The 21,837-nt window shown below is 43.4% G+C and overlaps 6 protein-coding genes across 6 annotated transcripts in view; 4 read left to right on the forward strand and 2 right to left on the reverse strand.

The window, feature by feature from the left end:
* Positions 1–300: 300 nt before the first annotated feature.
* On the reverse strand, positions 301–982 carry MELLADRAFT_105946 (uncharacterized protein; the record flags this gene model as incomplete). Its single annotated transcript, XM_007409275.1, has 3 exons — positions 301–425; positions 495–645; positions 815–982. The coding sequence occupies 3 exons, from the start codon at positions 980–982 to the stop codon at positions 301–303; spliced, it is 444 nt and encodes a 147-aa protein (XP_007409337.1).
* A 415-nt stretch (positions 983–1,397) lies between these two features.
* MELLADRAFT_77624 (putative oligopeptide transporter) lies at positions 1,398–4,723 on the forward strand (the record flags this gene model as incomplete). The annotated part of the gene is made up of 13 exons (XM_007409223.1): positions 1,398–1,574; positions 1,666–1,778; positions 1,846–2,063; positions 2,140–2,218; positions 2,299–2,516; positions 2,595–2,632; positions 2,708–3,190; positions 3,270–3,373; positions 3,439–3,530; positions 3,607–3,770; positions 3,850–4,186; positions 4,260–4,358; positions 4,452–4,723. 13 exons carry the CDS (start codon positions 1,398–1,400, stop codon positions 4,493–4,495), a joined length of 2,166 nt encoding a protein of 721 aa, XP_007409285.1.
* A 1,551-nt stretch (positions 4,724–6,274) lies between these two features.
* Positions 6,275–7,014, reverse strand: MELLADRAFT_71729 (uncharacterized protein; the record flags this gene model as incomplete). Its single annotated transcript, XM_007409274.1, has 1 exon — positions 6,275–7,014. One exon carries the CDS (start codon positions 6,974–6,976, stop codon positions 6,632–6,634), a length of 345 nt encoding a protein of 114 aa, XP_007409336.1.
* A 2,768-nt stretch (positions 7,015–9,782) lies between these two features.
* On the forward strand, positions 9,783–10,100 carry MELLADRAFT_85813 (uncharacterized protein; the record flags this gene model as incomplete). The annotated part of the gene is made up of 2 exons (XM_007409224.1): positions 9,783–9,932; positions 10,023–10,100. The coding sequence occupies 2 exons, from the start codon at positions 9,783–9,785 to the stop codon at positions 10,098–10,100; spliced, it is 228 nt and encodes a 75-aa protein (XP_007409286.1).
* A 1,056-nt stretch (positions 10,101–11,156) lies between these two features.
* MELLADRAFT_85814 (uncharacterized protein) lies at positions 11,157–13,707 on the forward strand (the record flags this gene model as incomplete). Its single annotated transcript, XM_007409225.1, has 5 exons — positions 11,157–11,235; positions 11,326–12,820; positions 12,882–12,919; positions 13,020–13,096; positions 13,165–13,707. The coding sequence occupies 5 exons, from the start codon at positions 11,157–11,159 to the stop codon at positions 13,705–13,707; spliced, it is 2,232 nt and encodes a 743-aa protein (XP_007409287.1).
* A 2,877-nt stretch (positions 13,708–16,584) lies between these two features.
* MELLADRAFT_105950 (uncharacterized protein) overlaps positions 16,585–21,837 on the forward strand; it is a gene marked incomplete at both ends in the record, with an annotated part of 11,083 nt that continues 5,830 nt past the window's right edge. Inside the window, one exon of the mRNA XM_007409226.1 lies at positions 16,585–16,746. Within this exon, the coding sequence (XP_007409288.1) occupies positions 16,585–16,746 (162 nt within the window). The remainder of the gene's footprint in view (positions 16,747–21,837) is intronic.

Raw genomic sequence — 21,837 nt, forward strand, 5'->3', positions numbered from 1 at the left:
GATGTGGTTTGTTTTAAGCTTTCTTCAATCTGTGCTCGTACGGCGGTGTGGCAATTTATTCGATGTGGGATAGGTCTTGTAACTGATCTGATCGAGGTGAACGCAATCAACGACTACAATATGTTGAAGCCAGGGCCATGTGAGGTTCAAAACCTTCACATGTTTCAAACTTCAAATCTCGATCTGAGATTATTTAAATTTTTAAAACAATACTATTCAAACTGGATGAGGAATCCCAATAATCTGATTTGTCCATTAACCCACCTCAAAGGCTATCTTTTAAAGATACGTTAATTATGTTCAATACGGTATTACTTCGAGGCAAGCGGCATGTGGTGTTCCGCAACATTTGTCAGGTCCACCTTTCCGTATTTCCTCGCAAGAGAGCAACCCTTCATAGCCTTTCATATCACCGGCAATGCCCACTAGACACGCCATTCAACTGCTCAAAACACACACTGCTCTTGCACATGGCGTGCTTTGTGCATACTTACATACATACTCCCCAAAGGACACAATCAAGCCAAGTCCGGCACCAGCCGATATCTCAAACAGCACCAGCGACACGTTTGAGACGCATACTTGAGGTGATGAATTCGCAGAGACTTTCTTGACTCTGAAGCTGCTTCTGCCTTTCGGGTTTATCTATCCCACAACAGGAAGCTCCTCACAGTACATGAATCTTCACACGGCTTTCCATCCTTGTCCTCATTCGGCTATTGATTCTCTTGGATAAACCACCTGCCTAGAACAGCGCCGACTCGACGTTTTCGTCTTTCTTCTGTATCGCTCTAAATTCTCCAGCTCAGCTCACTTTGGTGCTAGTCTTTCGCTTGGGCGAGGATCCTTTGACAAGTAGCTCGTATCTGCTCGCATCCGGTATATATCCCCACAATTCGAGGTACACCCCCACAGCTTCAGTCCGCTCAGTCTTTGTGTATAAGCACCCTGAAGCCTGCGACTGTTTATCTCTCCGGCCCATTTGTCACCTTATTTGAAGCCTATCTTCCCTCATTGTGGATCCTTGCTGTTCCGCCCAATCGCCAATCGTGTGTCAACCCCTGTTTAGGAGCACGATCCGAATATACCAATCATTCTACGGAGTTCACCTTGAAAACAAGCAAGGAGGGGCGTAGAATCAACCAACCAAACAGGGCAAATCCACTGCTGTGCCGCGCATCTCGAGGGATCAGACCTGATCAGACAACGGGTCTACGAATATATCTCATAGAACTTTGTAACGTCTGAGTTCTTGATTGGGGGTAAGGAGAAATTGTGGTCCAAATAAAGTGCAAGCCAAATCCTGAGGTTGTTTCTTTACATCCTTTTAGCAATTATCGAACTTCCTACTCGCAAACTCCAAGCCTCTGTGTTGGCTGCTATCTCAACTCTTCATCATGCCTCCCTCTATCGAAGAAATCAAAAGGTTGGACGATCCTACGTCAACCGATTTGATTGATGAGAAGGATTATTCTCCCCGTCTCACCTCTCCCGCTTCTGGAGAACCAATTCACTCTTCTTATACTCTTTCACCTCCGCCCTACGATGTCAAAAGTGGGGAACCAATCCCTCTGGTATGTAGCGTGACCTATGCGCCCTCTTGGTCATCTGTGCTCTTGGTGTGAATAATGGCTGACAATATTGCACGCACCTGTTCCCGATCAGATCGCTGGATTACCGGAAGAAACTCAACAATTCACCTTTCGGGCGGTAGCAGTTGGATGTCTCTTAGGTTCCGTCGTCCAAGCAAGTAATATGTACTTGGGCTTAAAGACCGGGTAAGTGCGCATGTACCTCTCCTTGAATCCAGTAATTAACACTAGCCCTCATTCATATCACGACCAGGTTTACTTTCGGAGCTTCGTTATTCGGTGCATTGTTCGGATATGCACTTCTCAAGCCTCTTTCTCGTCTGTCGATCCCTATCCTTGGGGGTTATTTTGGGCCACGTGAAAACTGTACCGTTCAGACGGCGGCAACAGCAAGCGGAGGACTTGGAATATTATTTGTCTCAGGTGTACCTGCGATGTATCAGCTCGGTCTTCTCTCTCCAAACCCCAAAGGTAAGACTTTGAATTGAACATCCGGCTATCAGATGGAGAGGATCAAAGTTGACGAGTCCGTGATTGAATCTTATAGATGACTTGGGCAAATTGATACTCTTCACCATGGCGGGTGCATTCTTCGGAATGGCATTTGCAATTCCAATGCGCAAGCAGTGAGTCATTTTCATCGTGTCGAGACCGTTACATCCACTGTGATATCTGAAAGCCTGTCCTTTTGAACTTTGTTGCGTAGTTATATCCTTCGACAGAAGCTTGTCTTTCCTACACCGACTGCTACCGCTCTCGCCATTCACGGTCTTCATTCAGGACCTGAGGGTGAAGCAGCTGGCAAAAAGCAAGCTATCTGCCTTGGGCTCGCATTTCTCAGTTCGATCTCACTCCGTGTAGTCAGCCAATACATTCCAGGAATTGTTTGGGACTGGCATTGGGGATGGTGGCTGTACAAGCTTGGTTAGCTATCATCTGCGCTCTGCTGCCTATAGTTTTTCATGCTTATACAACCATTATGTTAATATATAACACGGGCAGGCGCTAAGGGAGCAATTGCCGCCGACAACTGGACTTGGGTATGTCACATCTTTTTAACCTCCGCGATATCATGAATATATATCACATTATTGACATAACATGATGATTGCCAGTTTTTCGAATTCACTCCGGCCTTTTTGGGTTGTGGAATTCTCTCTGGACTCAACGCTTCTCTTTCGTTTTATCTTGGAACTGTCTTGGCTTGGGGAATAATCGGCCCAGTGCTAGTTGCGCGAGGCGTAGCATTTGGACTTCCTAGAGAGGCCGAAGGACTAATCTCTTATCAGGCTATGAGCGCGGCTTTTACAACGGCTGAACATCCTTCCCCAAGATATTGGCTTCTTTGGCCTGGAGTCATGCTCATGATTGTTGCATCTTTCACGGAGCTTGGTATGAATGGACGAAAGATGATTGGTGGTCTCTCAGGTTTGGTATCAGAGCTTTATCGGGTAGTCGCACGCCGCGAGAAAAAAGTCGATGAGAAAAACGAGGACGACATTCCTGATCCGGCTGAGGGTCAACTTGTACCCGTATGGGCTTGGGCATCACTTTTAGTGGCATCAGTTATCCTTACATGTGTCGTCATGAAGCTTCAAGTAAGTCAAACTGCCTACCATGAGATCATCACGTCATCACTTTATATCCTGATAACTGATCTTGCTTTATAACGTCCAGTTCCATGTGAAACTTGGGGTCACAATCCTCGCCATTGTTCTTGGATTCCTTTTCTCCTTCATTGGCGTTCAGTCTTCCGGGGACACAGATATCAATCCAATCAGGTATGAAACTGAAGTCTTTGCTGAAAGGATCTTTCCCGATTCTAATTTTGCCTTTCTGAACATAGTACTTGCGCAAAAGCTTCACAACTCTTGATCGGTGGTGCAACAAGGAGTTACGCACATGCAACTGATGCACTTACTGTCAACCTTTTATCGGGTAAGTACCTTGTTGCGCGTTATTTTCATCACAATCTATAGAAACAACATTAACCACCTTTTCGATAATCCCAAAGGAATGTTGGCTGGTGCAGCAGCAAACCAGACAACAGACATGGTTGGCGACTTGCGTACCGGGCATCTTCTCGGTGCCAGTCCATCTTCACAATTCTACTCTCAATTCATAGGCGCCTTCTTCTCTATCGTTCTCGCACCCACCCTCTTTGTTCTCTTCTCGCAGGTATGTGGTCAACTCATTGTCCAGTTCTGTTCAAAAATCATCTTTGAAGGAATACTGACCCTTGATATCTTACTCCCAGGCGTACCCGTGTATCATTGACCTCAACGCCAAAACTTGCGAATTCGGAGCTCCTTCAGTTGGCGCATGGCGGGCAGTTGCGATCGCAGTGACTTCGCGCGGATCATTACCTATCCCTCGCTCATCATGGATTTTTGCCATCTGCTTTTCCATACTTGGAATGCTCGTCACCATAGGAAAGTATAAGCTTTTGAGACCTTCGGCCCAGAAGTGGGTTCCCAATATGAATGCAGTTGGATTGGGTTTTATTGTCAACTTTACGGGTTATGCAAGTGCTATGGCTATCGCTTCCATGTTAACGTTTGTATGGCAGCGAAAATCAAGTCGGACATATGAACGTGAGTGTCATTTCTCATTATATTCTCCGGTCTTAGAGTTTCGAGAACCGACTTGACAAATTTCCTATCGTAGTTTATGCATACTCTTTGGCAGCTGGACTGATGTCAGGGGAAGGATTGGGTGGAGTTGTTAATGCATTATTCGCGGTTATTGGGATTGATGGTTCAAAGTGTTGAGTACCAATTAAAAAACTTCTGATTTGCAAGATTAAAAGAACTGACATCATCAATCTCTGTTCATTCCTTTCAAATTTTAAATTTCTAGATGGATCTGCAGCCTTATGTCCTGGAAATGTTTATTGCGGATAAAGTAAAACAAACTAATTTCCTAAATGAATTTAATCCAGACAAGAAATCTATTATTCTATTAGAAATATGTTTTTATTATGATAAAGTATATAGATGTACCTAGGATTAAATAGACAAGAGTGTAAAAGTGTGTTTCTTGGGTTCAATGATTTTTTTATATCTTTTGATTTATTCTTTTGGGTTTTTCTTAGCTAAATGGAGTCTGAGACAATGAAACAAGCATATAACAAAAACAGATAATAGGGGGGCTCAAGTCAAAAATTTTGCGGCCTTTTCTTAAAAAATTGGGGAAAGTTCAAACTTAACAAAGTCAGTCCCTCGCCAAAGGCCCAAGCCCCAGCGAGGGACTTACCCCATAAACTGGAATCCTGGCGTGAGAAGTAGCCTGTATTGGCTCAAAAAACGCTACTTTGAATTCTTTGATTTGTTCCTAAATAAACAGGTCTCGGAGGTAAATAAAAGGATGATGGCAAATATTCATTACATATGAGCCAATTGCAAGCTTCCCCAAATCTGGTCTGGAACTTGGGCTACTGGGGAATCAAAAATGGGTCTGTTCTCAATTTTCAGCAGCGGCAAGCCGGCTCAAAGCCTGTATTTCTCAGAAAGCGGTCAAAATAATTGATCTTCAACTACTCCAAAAGATAACTTCCCAGAAAGATAGAAAGGAGTTTGCAATTGGTAGATATGTAATGGTCCCTTGCCATTTTCTTCTTTCTTTGTTGCAAGACATGTTTGTTGAGAGAGAAAAAAAACAAACAGATGTAGAGAATTTGGAGCAAATACAGCTCACTTCTCACGCCAGGATTCCAGTTTATGGGGTAAGTCCCTTGCTGGGGCTCGGGCCTTTGGCAAGGGACTTTGTTAAGTTTGGGGAAAGTTTTTTACGGTACCGTGCTGTAAAAACTTTTCCCAATTTGTAAAAAAGGACCGTAGAAATTTCTTTCGGATCTCCTTCTGAGCAGCAGATTTACGCAAATTTGCGTAAAGTTGCTGCTTAGAAAAATTTACAATAAAAGTAGTAAGATATTTTGACTTGAGCCCCCCTAATCTCCACTTGATATGGTAAATACCAAGCTAGAGAGTTTAGCAGGAGTATCATAATGAGATCAAATACCAATTCTTGATAGTGTCAAAGTATATACCAATTCATGAGACGGTCTGAATGAACAGTCAAGATAGTCTACATAGGGGTAAAGTCAATCATAGGTGTGTTTGCAAAATGAGGGCTGCAGACACATAACTGCATACCTAAAAGGGTGATATATACCAAAAGGTCAATTCAATACAACATCAACACATTTTTTTGTCTACTTTCCTTCAATGGGTTTGGATCTGTGAGTTCATCAAACCACAAACCCAACTGAAAGAGTGAAGAATTACACCATTTGCCTTTTAAATTACACCTGGACCTTGAGCAAGACCATACAAAGTAGAATCAACTTTGATTCAAGTGTGTGAAGTATTCTGGATGCTCAAGAGTTCCTGACAAACTTCTGAAGTATACTGAGCCTTGCTATCAAAATTGCTGATTTAATGCTGATTCGACACATTTTCAATCATTTGTTGCTCTCAGTCTCAATATGATCATTCTTTCCAAGGTAAAATCACTTAATGCTGGTAGTGTTAGGTTTTATCATTCATATTACCAAATCAAATAATACTCTCACAAGATCTTCTAATCCAAATAATTTACCACCACAATCAATCTCAAACATCAAACACCAAACACCAGTCTATAAACTACGTAACTGCAAGATCCAACAAACACAAACACACAAACCATCCTAAAATCTATCAAGCTTTTCATCATTTCTTTTGGATATAGTTATAAACCATTCAAGCACACAAATACCAAGAATAAAATTATATGAAATCATTTTATTGTTGTTGTTTTGATTTGATTTGATTCCAAAAAAAAATGTTCAAGAATATACGAAGAAAAAGCAAAAGAAAAAACCAAAACGTATGATAGAAAAAAAAACTTTTTTAGGATTACTTAATCACACATCAACAATAACGAAAGATAAAAACATGAATTGCCTTTATTGTAAACACTTTGTAAGTTATATTTGTAGATTTGTTTAACAAAACAAAACAAACCCTATCTTTGTTTGGTGGGATTTTGAAATATGATCAAGGAATTCTTCTCTTTCTTCCTCCAGGTGACATTCTTCGAATAGCTACAATAGATGGTGGTGGTGGTGGTGAACGATGTGGTACATGACTTTTGATCGGTTTAGAAACTTTGTGTTCATCTTGTGCTACTAAACGTTGTTTTGACATCTTTTTGAAACTGATCGAACTCAAGTCAGGTTGAAGTACAGGATCTATGGCTCGAGTAGCAGGTGCTGTAGTAGGAACAGTAGTAGTTGGTTCTGGTTCTGGTGCTGGCGGTGCAACTACAGGAGCTGGATTCTGAACAGAGGCAGTTAAGATCTCGTCAATCACCTGGCACGCAGGCTTATTAGGCCTCATCATTCCTAAACCTAAAAGGACTGCTGCTGCTGCTGCAGTCTCCGTTTCGACTTCTAATACCTCATCTCCCATCGGTCCATCATCAATCACGAGAGTCGTCATGGGACGCGATTTTGTTGCTGGAGGCACCTCATCCACAGCCGCAGTTGGAACACTTTGCCCAGTCTCAACGCTCTCCATCGTCATTCGTTGTTGCAATTGTTCATCCAAGGTTTGACGCTTACGTCGTTCATCCTCTTGAGCCGCAAGAGCTAGTGCTCGTTCAGCCATCTTTCGCTCATAAATCTCTAATTCCACTTGATATCTTGCCATTTCCGCTTCATATCGTCTCTGTTCGGCTTCTGGGTCGTATTCATCTTCAGATGCAGTGACTTGGGTATCGCGTTCTTTCTTTTGAAGTCGGTCCTTTGGTGGCGGCGCATCATGTGCTCCGCGTGTCAATGTGGCGGTCGAAGACGATGCGATTCTTCGATCATGGGATGATGGAGAAAGTGGTTTTCGATGATCACGATCATGAGGTGGTGGGGAGGCAGGCCATCGGGAGTCACGCCGTAGCTGATCTTGATGGTCCCGGGTGGTGGAGAGTGGCGGCGCTGAACGTGGAGGAGGGCTTGTACAAGAGCGGATGGAGGAGCGTGGTTTTCGGCGATCGTGTTCGTCTCGTTGGTCGCGCAATGAGGTTCGGCGCCAATCACTCGTTCGACCACTGCCATCGACAACGCGCTCGTCTATCGAGCGTCGAGGTTGATCTCGGTCCGATCTGAGGCGCGCATGATCAGGATGTCCATAATGTTCCCGGCTGGTGATTCCTCGCCAGCGTTCATCCCTTCGATCACGATCAATGTCACGTCGCTCTAATTCCCTGCGGTCAATCTCACGTCGCTCGAGGTCTCTTCGTTCAAGATCTCTTCTATCCATCTCCCGTCGATCAGGACCCTCCCAACGTTCTCTATCCCTCTCGCGTTCTCTCTCCCGATCCCGTCGATCATCGATATCAGGAAACCTGCCGCTCCGCTCACTACTTCGTCTAGGCGCCCCACGAGGTAGTATCGGAGGTCGACCTCCACCATTTGTACTACCGTTGGCTGATGATGGTGATCGAGTACGCCGACGAGGCCAGTGCGATCGGTAATTCGCTTCACGTCTCTCGCGTTCCAAGGAACGTGCGCGATGACTTCTGATCGAGTCTACTGAAGGAGCACGGTTTCGGCTCAAGGCAATGTGCTCTCCTTCTTCCAAGTCTATCCTCGAATTTGCTGGCGGTGGCAGAGGCGGTGGAGGAGGAGGAGGTAGTACACCGTTAGGCTGATAAGCTGATGCATTGGTCCTCAATCCGCCAACTTGACCGTTTTCCACGTGTGGATGGTTCTGATGAAGAAAAGAAGTAACAAGCGAGGTGAGACATCCACATGGTCGAAAGCCTGTTAAAGGGGTCGGTCTTCTTCAGACGCTCAGATAGAGAGGCACTATCGAGCTAGGGAATGGGCATGGTAAACCATCTCTTCTGAAGATCGGTTTAAAACGAGAATGAAAGAGAGAGAAAGGTAAGCATAGAGAAGCGCTTACAAGTGCGTTCTTTGAGCTTAGTTGATGATCAGGATGTGATTGGGTCTCGTGAATCCGAGAAGGTACCTGGTTATCAATGATATTACCAGAGTCGATCTCAGGTCGATCTTGATGATTGTGGCTGTGTTGGAGTTCGATAGGTCTCTGAGGGTCAGAGTTAGGATCATGATGATTATAAGGATTGAGAGGGATCGGCTTGTATACAGGATGAAGGCCAGATTCGATTTCTGACTTTAGTCTGCGGAGTTTTTCGAGATCAGGACTTGGCACGATGACCGATTGAGTTGAGGGTGCGAGCGGTGGACATAAGTTCTCATCGTGATGAGGAGGAGTAGATGTATTACGAGTGTTGAGATCAGGTAAATGATGAGGATGTTGTTGTTGCTGAGTTCGATGGCGAGGTATTCGGGGTGGCAGGGGTGGTACTGGTACTTGATGTGGATGTGAATAAGTAGTGATGGTATTAGATGAAGGCTGAGTATATGCGTTCGATTGATTTTGATCGTAAGAGATTGAATGATTTGAATAAGATTGAGGAGGAGGTGAAGGTGGATAGTTGATATAAGAGTGATTAGGATGATGATTGTTTTGTTGATGATTTAGATTCGATTGATTTGAAGGATTAGGATGAAAGTGAGAATGTTGATCAGAGTGATGAGCTGATGGTAAAGTAGTACGTCCAGCTTGTCCTTGTTGTTGATGGTGATGATCAGGGTTTGGATTATAATTTTTGACTGGATAGCAGCTCATCTTTGGTTATTTTTGAATTTCTAAATAGATATCTATGAGGATGATGATGATGATGATGAGGATGATGATGATGAGGATGAATGAGATGAATTGGTCAAGAGCAGGTAAACGTAAACGGTTCAACTCGAATTTCCAATCAGGAATTGCCAGACCGACTCTTGTCAAAACTCAGTCAGCCCCGAGGTAGGGTCCGGTCCCCTTTATTAACTCCAGCCTGAAGAACAATTCCGACTTTGTTTCGTACAAGTCACAACAAATCACTGCTGCTGCATTTCATCACCATACCCAATCACCACTTCTCTGTCATCGGCTCAACCGATTCCAACGTCATTCGGTCATCGAAACCTTTGCATCCTATAATCAAACAGAGGAAACTCAATCATAACTTCATTAATCCAACTTCTCACCAATCCTTTTCCAATCATGTTCGGAACATGGTCCACCAAACAAGCACAACACTCAATTGTTAGATTTGTTGCTGATTGAACCGCTCATGTCCGGCCTCCGGCTACGAACCATCGGAACATACGACCTTTTTTCAGTCAGGTGTTCGATCTGTCTGTTCGGACCAATGGCGAAAGAAATCATAATATATCATGATACACGATCATATCATTTTTTGCTGTCAAAAAGATGTCAAAGGGTATCAATGGCAAATAATCTAATCAATCTTTGTTTCTAATCACCCTCATGTCTCAGAGTCAAGCTGATTATCAATTGTCCTGTGTCATAGGAAATGTGTTTATTACACCTAACAGGATCAATGGAATGGAAGCCATACATATCTGAAAAAAGGCCTTTTTTCTTCTAAGAACCTGGCAAGGTTCCAGACAATGTGCAAGAAGCCCGGGATGCAATGACTTATATGAGTCTTGTATCACTTCTCACTCGAAGACCATCTTCTGCTACGTGTTCATGATTAGGGAATCGTTGCTCCAGGTAAACAATTTTTTATGTTCTTCACTGCATTTTTGATTGATCTGATCTTTAGTTTGGTATTGCAGAAATAGGATACCATCGTTTGTTATGTCCTCATCTATACAAAGTCTTTCACTTGACCTTTTTTGGTAACAATTTATAATCCATTTTCACTGTCGCGTTGGTATTGACTTTCAACTTAAGTTTTCGAAAGTAAATAAAATGCAATGTATATATGTTCTGGTTTATGTTTCTTTGAAAAGAAAAACTATCACATTTCTATCCATGACAAAGAATGGAGTGATCTCCATACATTGATCACTGAGTTGAAGATTCTAATGATGATTGAAATCTCAAGTGATTTAGTCGACAAGGTCAAAATGTACATCACAGAGTAATGGTCACTGGTCATCAAGCCTTGGTTTTGGCTGCTCAACTTGAAAGTCTAGAGAAATGATATTGATTGAAGCTATGAAATCGTTGAATCAATTCGTGACCCTTTCTTTAAAATGCTACGAGGATGAAACCTTTCAGTCACATAGACTTGGTGGCTGTTGGTCAGAATCAACAAGACCCTGAAAGACCAACGAGCTCAGCAGAATTCATTGGAGATCCTGGGAATCAACTGGCATCCTTCACATTTTTATCCTCACATTCTACTTGACAGCTGTTGACCTGCTGTTGACACCTCAAATCGAGATGAGAGAGTGCGAAGTTACACACGAGCTAGGGTGTACATAGTAGGAAGACGAGCTTGATGATATTTAGTTCAAACACATTGGGGTTTCATCATTCTGTTTCCTCTCTCGCAGGCTTGTTCGCCGAGAGGGACTTTGTTTAGATTTTGTTTACCAGTGTTTACCCTTGTTGACCTTGAAACATTTTACTCGAGTCACTTCTCACCTCATTTACGTGATTTTACTCGGATTTGACCTCTTTAAAATTCAAAATGTCATCCAACGTTGAACGTGGCCAAGATGCTCGTCTGAGGGGGAATGCTTTCTATAAAGCTTACCAATTTAGTAATGGTAAGATTCATAATCTTTCCACGCGATCTCGTCGACCCTTTTCTCATCTCCTTATGGCAGAGCACTGATTATGCATAAACTGGTTGATAGCCATTAAAGCCTACAAAGTAGCTGCAGCACTGACCCCATCGGACCCGGCACCCCTATCGAACCTTTCTGCGGTCACTTTTGAGACAGGAGATTATGAGAAAAGCGTACAATTTAGTACCGATGCTCTAGCTCTCTTGGCAGAAGAACCTGATGACGATCCTCGAAAGCAAAAGCTGCTTACTCGTTTAACGAAGGCCAAACGATACCAATCCGAACCTGACGACTCTATTCCAAAACAATCACTTCGGGATACCACTTTGTACTTGCCGAGATATAGGCCTAGCTTGACTAACGACAGGGCTTACTACCCTATTGGCCACGATGATCCAGAGTCGCTGTACCGACCAGCTCTTGAAAGAACCACAAAGGACGCCAAAGTTGTGTCGTTTATGTTCTGCGGGGTAGGCGATGCTCGTAACATGCTGCAAACCATACTAGAATATAGTCCGGACCCTATGAAGCCTTACAACTCTCGCAAGGCTGATCAGAAGCTTCATATGACTATTCTGGATGTCAGCCAAGCTATAATCGCACGAGACTTGATCTTGTTTGCCCTCTTGGATGATATCTCTCTGATCATGTCAATGCCTGATGAGGAGAAGCTCAGGCCCGACAACGGAAATCCCTACACTATCATCGAGACACTCGATACAATATCATATTTTTATATGGCTTCAGTTATGCCTGCTTATGCTTGGAACCGAATTCGAGGAATCATTCAGCGACTCCTGGATGCCTTTGACAACTCTAAGCAACCGATATCTTGGGTTCACATTCCTCCCGCGGCCCAGGCTGCTGTCCGACCTAGTCTTGAAGCTTGGAAACGAGGGCCAACTGAGTGCTATTCAACTAAAATCTTTCGCGAGGCCACACAAGAAGGTTACCTCCAAACAAGGATGGGCGTAATGAGCATGTCCGGAGGCATGGACCTAGAATCACAATTATCATTTTCCCACCTCAAGTTCGATCAACGTGCCTTCAAAGACATGGCAATCGTCTTACCTGACGATGATTTGCTAGCCCAACACGATCCCCAGGTAGTGGCAATCATCGAGGCCTATCGAAAGAAGGTCAAAGGTGCCCAGGAGCGTTTATCTTCGCACATTGACAAAACTTGGAAACCCAACATCACCCTGGTCGACGTTGTGTTTGAGAGCGAAAACACCAAGCCTGGATGTCAACCGCGCCCAGACTTGGGTATTTCACCCTTTCAAGTCCTCGGGAGCCTTATGAAAGACACTGCGCAGGCACCAGCAGTACTCGGACTAGAGACTCTCATCATGGTTGCAGAAAATTATTTTATGACAATGGGAGGAGCTATTGCTAGTCTTCGCGACTGCATGATGGTAGAGGTTTGCGTTGGAGAGATGGCCGATCGCCTCGAACGAATACAATACCAAATCCTTGACCGACCCACGGAAACCAAATCTAATGATTTCTTGTTGTCCTCAAAGTGGCCGCATAAATATCACATGATCCACATGAGCAATGTCCCGTAAGTCTATATCTCATTTCATCCTTTACCACCCAAGTAATCTAACTGATATCATCAATAGTGATTACGTGGGTGGTCCTTTCACCGCCTTCCTATACGGTGTGCCGATCCTCGTCTAACCCAACCATTGTCTTTGCTCCTCTCAATATGACCGCGTTTATTCGCTTACTGGAGCATGTGTCTGGATTGGGATACCCAGCTCACTGGATTTCAAATTTGATCGACTCAATCTTGTCGGGCGTGATCACCACCAATGCCCGTCCACCATCGCGAGTGGTCAGTTTGATTGGATATATGATCTGAATCCCCTTTTGATTGTTTACTGATTTTCTATGAGATGACAGGTCCTCACAACAGGAGACGTCGACACAGCGCACCCGACACAATCTTTCTGCACAAAACCATGGCTCATGGAGTTTGCAACCCTGATCGGACTATGGCGCTCGATCTTACCCGTCGGAATTGTCGTCCCTTCCGCCGTTCCTCGTGTAGATGATATTATGCAGTACACCGTTAAGTTTCCTGGCTTGAAGATCTGGGATGCTCGAGCCCCACACTCGATGCTAGTATTCCACAATGAACAGAAATTCGGAGAGTTGCCTAAAAAATTACGATCAATTCTTATCAATGATATAAACGATAATAATTCCAAGTCAAAAGCCCTCAAAGATTGTGTACGTTGTATGAGCACATTCCGATGGAGTTTTAAAGCCGAGGAAGCTACATTTTGGATATCAAAAGATGCCTTTGAAGAGATGAAAGAATGGGTCGTTTCTGTATGGAGAACTGATTCATGGGAGCAGGAGGGTAAGGGAGTGAAGTTGGGAAAGTCAGTTGTTAAAACAAAGTGTTGGGGAGAATGGGAAGATTCACTGATCACGATGTAGATTCAATTTATCACAAAAATGTAGCAGGTACAGTACACTCACTTTTTTCTCAGTTTCATCAGGTTTAATCACAGAAATTGATCTTGTACAATCAACAAACAATTGATATCCTTTTCTAGAACTTTATTTTGCAATCACTTGCTTGGATGTTCAAAAGTTGCCATTGGCAATTCAGCTATCAGGGGACAATCATCTGTATCCCTAGGCTTGCATTCAGGGGGCGCAGGTCAAAAATTTCACGGTCTTTTCTTGCAAAAAAGGGGGAAGCTTTGATGGTAAAGTACAACAAAAAACCTTCCTGTTTTGTAAAACAAGATGGTCAGCAATGGTCAACAGCAATAAACTGCTTCTTGAGAAACCATAAATCCATAATTTGTTTTCTTTTGTGTTTGCTACTTATTACATCAGTCTTGACACTTCTCTTTGCTTTTTCACCTCACATTGCTTGTCTCTTTGTTTATAGTTGTTTGAGTTTTCTCATTGCTGTAAATTGATGTAAACTTGCTGCTTATAAAACTTTGGATGTTGTTAAAGGCATCCCAAACTCCTTAAGATTTAGGCAAAAATTTATGAAATCAGGAGTTTTTACAGTTCAAGCTGCAGAATTGATTGAACTGAGCACCCCTATTAGTTATTCACTTGAGAAACCTCTTGTGATGATTTAAAAGAGCTTGCATTAAGGTCTGTTATATTGGTGAGCCTGAGACATCTTGCCCAATGCCAGAGGAGCCTTATGAGTATCATTTTTTTACAATTCTTATGATCTTCCCATAGTAGTTATTAAAGAATCTGTTTGTTCTTACTTGTGAGGGATGTTTTGCTTCTGAACCTTCCATCTAGTCTCCACCAGTTTCTTTGATACTCTTTCAGTTTTGATAACCATGTTCATTCCACAACTAGGTCTTGATGTCATTTGGCATGTCAATGTGCACAAGACATTTGAATCATATTTAACTGTGTTTTGGGTGTGTCAAGAAATCATTCAACTCCAGCAACTTCTTTGGGCCTATATTTTACATTGTAAAAATATAATGTGCTTTGATCCAGTTCCACCCTTTTTCAATAAACAAGTCTTTCAAAGATTTTCTAAACTGAAAACAGCCTCTTTCTGTTAGCAGCTTATGCTTGCTAAATATCCAACTATTGATTCATCATCCTCAAAGAAGCTGACAGATCAGTGCTGTCACAAACATGAAAAAGGAAGTCTGTCCTACAAAGTTCCTGACTATGCATTCAAACAGATTTCAACATTGGTGCCAGCCTCCGCAGAGTCTTTAGGTCAACAATTTTTCCAGATGAACTAGGAAATGGTAAGGTACTGCTGATTTGCAGAGCAATAGCTGTTGGTTGACCTGATATCAAAACCAAATAAATAAGTCTTGGCACAATATGTAAAGATCATCCCTGCAAATTCAGCACACAAGTTTCAAATTAAAGTCAATTCCAAAGGTCATTGAGTCCAAGACCATCTCAGACTGCAACAGAACCTTGATAGGTTGGTTTTCACAGAACAAATTACTTGAGTTGTTGTCAGTCTTTGTGCAAATGAATAAGGGTGCAACTGAAGAGATGCAAAATCAAACTCTTAACTACTGCACTGAGACTGAATGCAATGATTGGTTCTTATTGTCAAAGTGGCCACATAAGTATTATGTCATTCCCATGAGTCATATTCTGCAATCCAGGACCAGGGTATGGATTTCATCTTTCACTATATATGAGAGCAAGCCTTCTAATTGAAATTATCACTAGTTACCACATCAGTGGTCCTTTCACATCCTTCCAATGTGCCTTCCTGGTCCCCAAACAAACAGGAATCACTTCATGCATCCTCCAAAAACCCTAAGAAATTGACAACATCTCACAAAATTACTCTGAGTATCTTGCCATGCACAATTGTAAATTGGTCAGGTCCCACTTTCAGATGGAACCATTGACCCCAACTACCCAGAAGGGCCAGTGTCTGATGACTACATTGGAGTACTTGATCTGGGAGCAGATTCAACAGGAACCCTAGACCTTTGAGCGGTATATGCCACAGACAGACTTTATAAACTGGTGCTACACCCATTCACTCAAAATCTGCCTTCCTTACCCACATTCAAAGAATGAAGACATGTGTATTGTCTTTTCCCCCTCAATCTGACCACATTCCTTTGTTTGTTAAATCATGTGTCTGATTTGGGATACCCAGCTCACTGGATTTTGACTCTGATTGATCCTCCATCTTGTTGGGCAACATCACCACCACTGGCTGCCCTCTGCCACAAGTGGTCAGTTTGATCAATTGTGATATGACTAACTTTATGATTTTCCATTGATATACTATAAAACAGATCCTTAACCTAAAGGACATTGACACAGTATTGTGGGTGAAAGGAAGAAGCACAAAACCACAGACCAGGTATTTTGTAATTGCAACAACAAAAATTCAGATTCATCAATCCTAAGAAAACAATAACTTCAAGATGTGGTCTGCTAAGGATAATTTCAAATAGACCTCAACAAGAGTACCTCAAATATATGTCACTCTGCCATATGAGTGCTTTTAGCTATGTGGGCAATCCTTTTTATAAATCACAATCAATTGATTCTTGCTTTCACCCACTATACACCCAGCACAAACCGTTTGCACAATACCATGGCTTCTGAAGTTTTTGACCCTCATCAGATTATGGTACTTGATCTTATTGGTTAGACTTGTTGTGTCTAATGATGGTTCTTTGGTAGAGGTACAGTAGACCATTGAGTTACCTGGTGTGGAGGTATGAGATGCTGCAGTGCCACATTCAATGCTAGTTTTGTACAATGAAAAGACATTTAGACAGTCTCTTAGAAAATTCAGATTCATGCTTGTTGATGCTTTGAAAGATCTGGATGGAAAGTTGGGTGCAGTCAGGGATTGGGGTGTACATGTATGAGCACATTCAATGGAATGTAAATGCTCAGGAAGCCACCTGTTGGATACCCAAGTATGCTTTTGACAAGATGAATAGTTGGACCATTTCTGTCTGGAAAACCAATATGTGGGGAAAGGAGGTAAATTGGGTGAGGTTTGGAGGTGCAGTTGTAAAGAAGAGCTGTTGGAGAGAGTGGAAAGATCTGCCAAAAGTGATGTTCAATACATAAATGGAAATCTCAAAATGGGAGAAGCAGTTGGTGTCCACACAGTCTGTTTTGCTTTGATTGCAGAAAGCTGATTTGCTCCAACCATTAAACTCATCAGTTACTCAGCCTTTACCACAGAATCACTTGCTTGGAGTCTGAAAGTTGGCATGCTTAATTCAGCTATCAAATGAAAGTAATATCTTGGATGTTAAGGTCTCACATAAGAAAAAACACTCTTTCCAATAAATGGGAATCTTTTTGTAGACAGTTCACCAGCTTGAATATCAAAATGAAAAACAATGTCTCAAACGTGCTAGCATCAAAAGGCAGACATTTTAACAAAAGCTCTTGGACCACAACTTTGTGTGTTAAGAAAGACGAATGTCAGCTTAGAATGATTTCATTTCATTACTTTTGTTTCTATGCCTTGTGATATATTTATTTTTTCAAATTTCATTTTGAATATTTTGCTATGTGTGTGTTTATATGTTTTCCATTTCTTATCTTTCAATTTTGTGTGTTGAAGTGGTTACATATCTGGGGTGTGGTGTAGGGCTGAGGCCCGGACCTGCGAGCTCAGGGCCAGCCTCGCGACCAGACCCGGACCTGATGTGACCCGATGGCTTCCAAAAACAGCTCGGCTCACTCAGGGCAGGGCCAGAAGTCGAGCCCAGAGGCTTGGCAGGGGCAATGGGTGATGGTCGGGCCCGGGCCACAGCCCTAGTGTGGAAAAAACTTCTTTATTTTCTATCATCACTTCAAAACCCCTCTCATAATGCCGTCGAAACGCCCACCGGGCATCGACAAGGATAATCCATCACCTCACCCGAAAAACCCCCGACCGAATCGAAGCCCTGTGGACCCAACAGCGATGGAGGACGTTCTCACCTCCCTAGCAAACAACAACTCAGGATCTAATGACGCCCTACTAAAGACGGTCATCCAAATGTTATCAATGTTCATGGAGACAATTCAAAAACTTAATGATAAAATCGACAGACTGGAGGCCAAGAGAAACAAGATCGTGCCAGCTGCCTCAAACCCGATCATCCTCCCCCAAACAAACCCTGCCACGTTGACGGACCGCCAACCAACTAGTAAAACGAGAGCCTGGACTAACCCCTACCCGAAACATCAAATAGTGACTGCCCCAAAACCACCTCCTAAAAACGCGGACATCAACAAATTCAAAGCGGCCACCCTAATCAGACACAAAACCCCCGGATTGGAACCCTTCAAAGGTATGAAGAGCTCGGAAATCGTACGAAGCATTAACTCAGCACTCACATCTCTAGACGCCAAGGTCAACGACTCCCCAGTTAAAATCCGTTGTGCAGAAGTCCTCAAATCAGGTGATGTGCTCATGAATATGGACAACAGACTCATGAAGAACTGGCTCTTAGAAAACAAACACATCTGGACAAAGATGGCTCACAAGGACTTCGAGACGACTCAAACTCGCTATCCAGTTCTATTCAACTTTGTACCTGCAGATGTGGATGTGAATGATGAAAACTTTCCGAAAAGACTCAGCTTAGAAAACGACATCCCTCTTGAAGCCATCCACTCAGTTAGATGGATCAATAACCCGGTGGACACTAAGAAGAAACAAGGCACTATTGTACTGAACTTACTAGACAAAGAACTCGCCCATAAAATCGAGAAAGGAGGCGGCCTTTACGTCGACTGTCACAGAATCAGAAGCAAACACTATGAGCAAGGACCGACGATGTGCTTTAACTGCCTAGACCTATACCACACCCACACCTCTTGCAACAACCAACCGAGCTGCGCCAAATGTGGTGATGCACATAGCACACGAGACTGTGCAAACAACGACTTGGAACAAGTATGCGCCAGATGTCTTGATTTTGACAGCAAGAAAACAAACGAAAAGATCGACCAATTCACCCCCAAATATAACCACTCTCCCAAAAGCTTAACCTGCCCACTTCGCAATACACAACACAAAATCACCCCACAACAACTAAACGACAATGAGTTATAGGTACGATCAACAAGCATCCAACAGACCAACTTCTCCTCAATGCTCCCTGAACGAAGACGACCAACTAGATCTTTGTAGCTCACTATCGGACCCCCCTTTTTCCCTCAACGAAATTTCTTTCCTTCACTTTAATTGTCACAACTCTATGCAACACACACACGAAGCCCTCACTCACACGCAATACTCCATTTTATCCCTCCAAGAACCTTGGTTCAACAATCACTCTTTATCTTTTCCACACCACGAAGCCTGGAACTGCTATTCAGCCTATGACTATCACCCCACAGGCTGGTCTGACAGACCGAGATTATGCATTTACATTTCTAAATTAATTCCTACAGCCCAAATATCGGTCCTTCCCAGCCTATCAGACATAGTCCTGGGCATTGACATCAAAGAACCGTCCTCAACCCAAACCAAAGTTCGAATAATTTCTTGGTACAACCCCCCGGGCTCGCTCAGAGGCCTCTTAACACTAGAACATTGGTTGAACAAAAACCACAGAAGACAACTACCAACCATCATCATGACCGACTCGAATTTACACCACCCCTCATGGAACCCACCACAATACACCTCAAACGACACCCAGGCCAGGAAGTTAATACACCTTCTGAGCTCCAAAGGCTTTAAACTAGTGTCTCCAAGAGGTGTGCCGACTTGTTTCTCCAAAGGAACACAAGCTACCACCATTGACCTTGTTTGGGCTAGCTGGAACCTCACGAAACAGGTGTTAAGCTGTAAAGTACTAACCAACACTCTAGCCTCAGATCATTTCCCTATTGAAACCGTCTTAGACCTTGGCCTGATCCCCCCAACGACTTCACATATTTCTTTAAACATGACTAACATTGATCCTTCTCTCCTATGTAGCACGATAACAATGCAACTAACGCACCAATCGTCAGCTTACCGCACCTCTAGTGACATCGATACAGCAATCGCCACCTTATCGACCATCTTACTTGAATCGGCCCAAAAACAAGGCAAAAAGGTCAAAACCAGGATCAGCAAATATAAAAGTTGGTGGGACAAAGACATCTTGAACCCGATCCTCAAAAACCGGAACCGTGCCCGAAAGTGGTGGCTGAAAACCCACCTACCGGAAGCCCACAAGTGCTACGAGGATTGGCAAAGCTTCTTCCGAGAACAAGTATTGAAAGTCAAAATCCTCCACTGGAAAACGTTCCTAGCAAACTGCTCAGGAAACGATTCGTTCAAAGCTTTTCGTTATGTGAAGGCTAAGTCCACAGGCGACATAGCCCCCCTGAAGAAACCTGACGGAACCATAGCCACGAGTAAAGAAGAACAGTCTCAGCTCCTGTACTATGGCACTTCAGTAGCCCACATCGAAGCGGACCTTTCAGATATCCCTCCGGCCAGGGTTAACTATCCGGCCAACCATCTCGCCTTCCCAGAACTCACTCAGGACGAACTCACAAGAATTATCGAGGCCCTCCCAAATCAAAAGGCAAACGGGGGCGATCAGATTTCAAACGAGCTCATAAAGGCCGCTTTACCAGCTATCATCGACGAACTCTGCCGTATTTTCAATGCATGTTTTGGACTAGGCTACTTCCCAAATCCTTGGAGAACAGCTGTGACGATAATCATCAGGAAAAACGGAAAGGATTCCTACTCAGAACCTAATGCTTACAGACCAATAGCTCTACTGAGCTGCCTCGGGAAAATTCTTGAGAAGGTAATTACTAGTAGAATCACCTACTGGGCAGAAACTAGGAACAAATTGGCAATTGGACATATGGGAGGAAGACGCCAAAGATCCACGGACGACGCATTACTGGTCCTCACCTCGTGGATAAAAGAAAAGTGGAGGAACAACGAGTTTGTCACTGCCCTCTTCCTTGACGTGAAATCTGCTTACCCATCGGTTCATAGGGAAAGGCTCATCCATACCCTCAAAACACTAAACTGCCCCGAGTACCTTGTCCGGTTGACTCAAGGATTCCTATCAGAAAGATCCACCAACTTACGCCTACAAGATTTCCTGTCGGATAAGTTCAATATTGAAAACGGGCTACCCCAGGGATCCCCTTTGTCAGTCATTCTCTACATAATCTATAACTCAAGCCTCCTAGGCCAAGGGATACTCAAACCATCGTCACGAGCGCTCTCGATCGGCTTCATTGACGATGTGGTCCATGTAGTTGCTTCCAAATCACTGGAGACCAACATGACAGAACTTCAACAACGAGCTTCAGAATCATTGAGGTGGGCCAACACTCATGGAGCGATTTTCGATAAGAAAAAAGCACAACTGATCCACTTTACCAACAAACGAGTCAAAGACCTACCAGGCTTCAAGTTCGGGGAGGTGCAACTACAACCGGAGCAAAAAGTGAAGTGGCTGGGTATCTGGTTTGATATGAAACTACTCTTCAACGATCACCTTAACCACATTAAAAAAGTGGGAGTATTCACGATTCACCAATTACAAAGGCTCAACAAATGCTATTCTGGACTCTCACCGGGCGAGATTAAGAAGCTGACCCTCTCAATCCTACTACCAAGAATACTCTATGGTAGTATAGTGTGGCTAACGAATAGGACACACATCAAAGCGGGAAAGATACTCTTGCAACTCCAGAACACGGCTTTCCGGGTGATTCTAGGAGCCTTCAAGGGCACATCTACGGACCTTCTCAACCACGACGCGTACATTACACCTTTCACGATGATAGCCACAAGACGTCATCACGGCTTCCTAATGAAAAGACTGTCGGCTCCGGACGATCACCCCTCGGCAATATTCATTCGACACGAACTCAACCTGAAATCGACAAAGCACAAAGGACCAATTCAAGATGTCCTGAATTTCACCGACTTACTCATACTGACTAAGGAAAAACTAGAAACTATCTTGCTCACGCTCTAGTACCCTGGACAAGGAACCTAGGACAACTTCTCAACTTAGACAAGTCAAAAGACGAGGCCACTGAACTAGTCCCGAAGCAGGTCGAGATGGAAGAAAACCGCAACGCTTTGGTTATCTT

The sequence above is a fragment of the Melampsora larici-populina genome (genome assembly GCF_000204055.1).
Source record: "Melampsora larici-populina 98AG31 unplaced genomic scaffold MELLAscaffold_15, whole genome shotgun sequence".
In the NCBI taxonomy this organism is placed as follows: domain Eukaryota; kingdom Fungi; phylum Basidiomycota; class Pucciniomycetes; order Pucciniales; family Melampsoraceae; genus Melampsora; species Melampsora laricis-populina.